General features: G+C 49.4%; 1 protein-coding gene across 5 annotated transcripts in view; it reads right to left on the bottom strand.

The window, feature by feature from the left end:
- The window catches only part of GOLGA4 (golgin A4), a 124,616-nt gene extending 120,837 nt beyond the window's left edge, over positions 1 to 3,779 (bottom strand). For all 5 annotated transcript variants that reach the window (XM_042903770.1, XM_042903768.1, XM_042903767.1 and 2 more), the window contains exon 1: positions 3,615 to 3,779. In XM_042903770.1, coding sequence (XP_042759704.1) covers positions 3,615 to 3,683 — 69 coding nt within the window. In that variant the 5' untranslated portion in view covers positions 3,684 to 3,779. The remainder of the gene's footprint in view (positions 1 to 3,614) is intronic.
- Positions 3,780 to 6,000: the final 2,221 nt, after the last annotated feature.

Consider the following 6,000-nt stretch of genomic DNA (forward strand, 5'->3'; position numbering starts at 1 on the left):
TTACTACTGCTGAAAAATTTTACAAATATTGTAAAGAAAATGGTTCACCTATCCCACAATTACCAACGCCTACTAGCTCAATCTACTGGAAACCTGCCTATCAGGCCACCTCACCTACGAAAAGCAAGCTGAGAACCAGGAAGTATGCACACAAAGGCCTCCAAAAACCTCAAAACAAATGTCTCAAAATTTGTGTTAATACACTAACGAATCCCTCAGGTACTTGCCCTTATTTAACGCAAAATTTTAGAAGCTTATGTGTCTTGATTCAAGCTGGAGACACTTGAAAAGCAGAAACAAGAAAGACACAAGGCAGACGGCAAGGAAGGTAACAAAATTACAAAAGGTAGACCAAGAGCAAACAAACCTCTTTTTTTTTTAATTTCTTTTTAATTTTTTCAAATTTATTTTTGAGACAGAGAGAGACAGAGCATGAGCAGGGGAGGGGCAGAGAGAGAGGGAGACACAGAATCCGAAGCAGGCGCCAGGCTCCGAACTGTCAGTACAGAGCCTGACGCGGGGCTCGAACTCACGGAGCGTGAGATCATGACCTGAGCAGAAGTGGGAAGCTTACCCGACTGAGCCACCCAGGTGCCCCAAGAGCAAACAAAACCTCTTGAGTGAATAAAAAGGAAATGCCTTTCACACCCTGTTAAATTCTTAAGGGCACGGTGCCTTCAACACAAAATAATTTATACTCAAAAATGAAGAGGACGCCTGAGTGGCTCAGTTGGTTAAGCGTCAGACTTCAGCTGGGTCATGATCTCATGGTTCATTGGTTCAAGCCCCCACGTCGGGCTCTGTGCTAAAAGCTCAGAGCCTGGAGTCTGCTTTGGATTCTGTGTGTGTGTCTCTCTCTGTCCCTCCCCTCCCTGCTCTCTGTCTCTCAAAAGTAAATTAAAATGTTAAATTAAAAAAAGAATTTTTTAATGAAAAATGATAATATACAAATTCAAGATCCTTTGCTTAAGCAAACAAGTATACGTATAACCTACTGCAAAATGATTGTCATCAAAAAAGTTTTCTGTTTTTAATTTACCCTTAAAAAAAGAAACATTAGATCTGAAAGCAATAATCTAGAACTTCTCATCCTAAAGGGTTCTTAACAGCTGAAGATCTGAGACCAGAACAGAATCAAGTTTCTATCTGTAGATGATCACTAACAGCTTAACTCTTTCGTTCTTGAAAAATACATAGTATCAAAGAGGATTTTTAAAAATCTTGTCTACCCAAAGTGATTTTATTTGATCCAGATGTACTGTCTCACTTAATGTTAGCTTGTACCTAACTTTTTTACTATTCTAAAAACGACCTCTCAGTTAATGCACACAAGCAATGCATTTTCATGAAGAAAAACTAAACATTATCTATAAGAAAAATAATCTGGGGTACCCGGGTGGCTCGGCTGGCTGAGCACCTGACTCTTGGTTTCCACTCTGGTCATGACCCAAGGTTGTGGGATCGAGCCCTGCATCGGGCTCTGCATCTGGCTCTGTGGCCAGGCTCTGCACTGACTGTGGAGCCTGCTTAAGATTCTCTCTCTCCCTCTGCCCCTGCCCCCCTCACGCTCTTGCTCTCCCTCTCTAAAATAAAAATAACAATAATAATATCTCATGCACGCTCTTGCTCTCCCTCTCTAAAATAAAAATAACAATAATAATATCTCATGCACGCTCTTGCTCTCCCTAACATAACAATATAATATCTCATGAGCACTTCCCTCTTAAACTATTTTCACTGCCTGCATATAAATATCCTTTGTATACATTTTCCCCCACAAAACTGGGATCACACTTCACATGCTGCTTCTTAATCTGTCCTTTAACACAAATACCTTTGCACGTTAACTATTACTTTTCTGTGGGCTCTAGCAATAGCTGTGTGACGTCAGGCAAGTTAGCCTCTCTGAACCTCACTCCTTCATCTATAAGCCTACCTACCTCTTTGGTTTACGTAAGAATGAAATAAAAGAATCCACACAAAATACAAAGCAAAATGCCTCCCACGTAGTAAGAACCCAGTGAATATTGGCTTTTGTTAAGGCTGCGTGATAGCCGACTACTGAACACAGCCTATTAACCAATTTTCTATTTTTAGCCAGTTTTTACCTATTAAAACAGCATTGCAATAAAAATCCATGAGGCCGAACCTTTTAATACATCCTAAACTTTCTCAGGATAAAGTCCCAGCGATGGAATCTTGGGTCAATGATATTTTACGCATTCCCAAAGGTAAGTGCTTTACATCCACTAACCTGGTGCTTCCCCACATTCCTCCTCCCTACCTCACTTTTAAGACTTTTGTTTCTTAAGAACCCTGTTTTGTAAAGTTAGAAAAGCTTGCAGTAAATGGCACGAACAGTAAGATACTTACTATTTGAATGTTATCACTATTTACATTTTACTCAGGAGAATGACCAAGCCTTCAGCGTCATGTTCCAATGTATTTCAGTTTTACTGTACATGAGCTTTAGCTTTTGAGAGGACAGCTTCGATTGATAGTTTCAGAATAAACCCCATGCAACAATCGATTTAATAATTGTTAATCAGTTGCTTCGCGGTTGTTAAAAAGCTGTGTAAGATAAATGCTATGTTTTTAAAACGTATTTTTAAATGTCTCCAAATGAATCAAAACTCAGCCTTCCTTACAGAAACTCTAAAATAGAGAGAGAGAAGGGCTCAGTCCGTTGAGGCTGAGAAAAGCCGGGAAGCAATGCAGCAGAAGCCCTCATCTTTGCTCCAGAGACCGACTGCCGCAGGCACCAACACACACATCCTCAGCGGAGTCTAGGAGACTGTTTCTTTAACTTAACAATGCTAACACGCCCCCTTTTTCCTAGAAACTGTCACTTCCTGAAGCCACGGCATGCAAGAAAAAGGAACGGAGCCCGGCTCTCGGAGAAGCAGAACGCCCGGCTGGGGACAGGCGCAACCCTGGCCTGGCCTCGGGACGTCTGCCCCTCCGCCCGGCCCGGATCAACCAAGTTATGCGAAGTGACTAACTCGTGACAGCCTCGGGCTTTGGACGCGGGCCACACCGCCACCCCTTTCAGGTCCAACGCTCCAGCGAGCAGCCTGGCCCGGAACGGCCGGACCCTCAGCCCTCCCCTCCCCACGGTTTGGCACTACAGTCGCCTAACAGGTCAGGAGTCTTGCGGGATCCTGGCCCTGGCACGCTCAACCCCCGGGCGGTGACGGGAAGTCATCAGATACGACAAGGAACCCAAGTTTTCCCATCCTGCTCTCACGCCTGAGCTGGGGTCTCGGACGCGTGGGGGGAAACCTTCGGTACGGGTCAAAGGTCATGCAAGATCGGAGCCCTCGTCACGTATTCTCAGGCGAGGGTAGTTGCGTTGGGGGAAAACCAGAGGTCAGACGTCCCGAAGGATCCAGCCACCGCACCCACTCTCCTGAACGGAGTTGGAGGATGGGGGGGATGGGGGGGGGGCGGGTCCCCGACACAGAAGACCCGGGCCGTCCTGGGCCCATTCCCAGTCCGGAGTTTGGGGACGATCCTCAAGTTCCAGGTCAAGGGTCACGAAAGAACCCTCCCGCGCCCTGGCCCCCGAGCCAGTATCGAGGGGGGTCGGGAACTAGAGAGCGGCGCCATAGTACCTGAGTCGAGGCCAGCGCCTGCTGGAGCTGCTCCTCCTCGATGATCTTCTGCTTCAGCTTCCTGAACATGGCGCAGCGCGGGGTCCCGAGTGTGAGACCGGAGGGGCGAGCGTCCACGGAGACCCGGCCGCGGCGGGGACGGCGGCTTCTCTACACCAGGGACCGCGGGGGCCGGGCCTCGCCGCCTCCTCCTCGGGCTCGCAGGCGGATCGGGACACTCGGCCTGCGGGTGTCGGCGTCGCCGCCGCCGCGTCTCTTTCTTCTGGGTGCCACTGGTTGGCCTATGCCCCCCATCCAGCCCCGGCGGCGGCGGCGGCGGCGGCGACAACGGCAGCAGGTGAACCGGGGGCCAAAGACGCCTGCGCGGCCTACGTGGAGCTCGCCGAGGGAGCTCTACGGAGCGCCGGAGGGGCCAAGCGCCGAGTCGCACCCGCACATGCGCGCTCTGGGCGTCGCTCTCGAACGCGGCGGCGGGGGGCCGGACGCCGCGCTCTGCGGTGCCGGAATTCGCGTCGTGCCGAGACGCCCTCGGGGCTGAGTCGGAGTGCTGCCCTGACGCGCTCCGGGGCTGCGCCACTGCAGAGCACAGCGGGGAGGGTGCCACCTCGGCGGAGGACGGCGGGCCGCACGGGCCCGCCGCGAAGAGCCGCGGGGGCGAGCGTCTGGGGTGGGAGAAAGGGGGTCGCCAGGGAACCCGCCTTGTGCTCCGAAGGACGGTGCGCTTTTGTTTAGTACTTGTGGTTAAGAGTCTGCATCTTCAGTGCCTGGGACCCCTGCTGCTCCGCAGAAGGGCCCTCTTTCCTTGCCTCGACTCGCCCCGCGGTCAAGAAGCACCTGACCCGAGCCTCCCAGGGTCCAAACGTCCCAGGCCGATATTGGAAAATCTCAGTCGTTTGGACATCTGCCCTGATTTTTTTTTATTTAACCGAAATTGTATACATTCACGTGTTCATTCAAAAATCTTTATCATTCTAAGTGCCGGGTCTTCGGGGGTGCTAAAAGAATTCACATGGGGCGCCTGGGTGGCTCAGTCGGTTAAGCTTCCGACTTCAGCTCAGGTCGTGATCTCCCCGTTCGTGAGTTCGAGCCCCGTGTGGAGCTCTGTGCTGACAGCTCCGAGCCTGGAGCTGCCTCGGATTCTGTATCTCCCTCTCTCTCTGCCCCTCCCCTGCTCACACTCTGTCTCTCTCTCTCTCTCTCAAAAATAAATAATAAACATTTTTTAAAAAATTTTTTTAAAGAATTCACAGCCGGTAGAATACACAAATTTTTAAAGGGTCCAAGTTCACCCCTAGTATCTGCAATCATCCTAAAAGAGTTTAATGTGTATGTGCCTAATTCTTCCAACACCCGGAACTTAGACTGTCTGTGAACTCTCAAATCCATCTCGGCAGCATGCTATACCAGATTGCTTCAGAACCTGAGAGGATATACGCCGATATTCACATTTTAGCCCATTTTATTTACTAACAAGTTCTTCGGTGAGATCCCATAGCACGATCCCTAAATGTGGGAGAGCCAGGGCAGGGTCTAGTGTGAGCACTGCATTGACAGCTGGGCTAAGTCCTCTCTTATCCCAGAGTGAACACCTATATATTTACCAAGAAAGTTGTATCACTGTGACCTTTGGGCGCATAGTACAAGGTCAGATTCCTGAAGGGAGCAGAAAGGTCACGAGTGACACCCATGTGGTATAAGACAACGGAGAATGAGGGAAAGTGACAAACTAGATAGTGCAAGCCCATCCAGAGGCAATTTTAAACCCCTGCAGCACAACAGCTCTTAGAATAAAATTCAGCCCAAAGGCCAGATTGTGACCTCTGAGTCTCAACTCCCTGCCCCTCATTTTCCTCATCTGTAACCTTTTAACATTTCATGGGTATGTTGTCAAGCTTGAAGTGCATAGAGTATAGCTCATAGTAAACGATACTTAGAAGTTCTAGGAGTTTCATTCTCTTTTTACTTCTAATACTCTCCCTCTGTATGTCGAGAGCTCTAGTCCAGACCTCTCCCGTGAGCCCCAGATTATAGCATCTTCATTAGGCTGTCAGGTTTGAAAAGGCAAAAACCATGGCTGTCATACAACTCAGCTTGTGCCTGGTCCAGGGCCTGCCACTACATTTCTACAGAATTATGTAGAATACACCCAGCTGCCTATTGGACAACTTTTCTTAACGGTGCACGGTCACCTCGATTCAACATGTCTGAAATTGAAGCCACCCACTGTTGCACCCCTCCCGTCACCATCAGACTTGCCCCTTCTGTGTTTCCTCTCACCCTCCTGCATTTTCTCCTCCTCACAAGCTCGTTTTGCCGTCTGTATTTTATGCCTTGGCGGGTGTCACCGCCATCTGCCCAGTTCCCCAAGTGAAAACCGCGGAAGTGA

The sequence above is a fragment of the Panthera leo genome, chromosome C2, assembly GCF_018350215.1.
Source record: "Panthera leo isolate Ple1 chromosome C2, P.leo_Ple1_pat1.1, whole genome shotgun sequence".
Lineage (NCBI taxonomy): Eukaryota > Metazoa > Chordata > Mammalia > Carnivora > Felidae > Panthera > Panthera leo.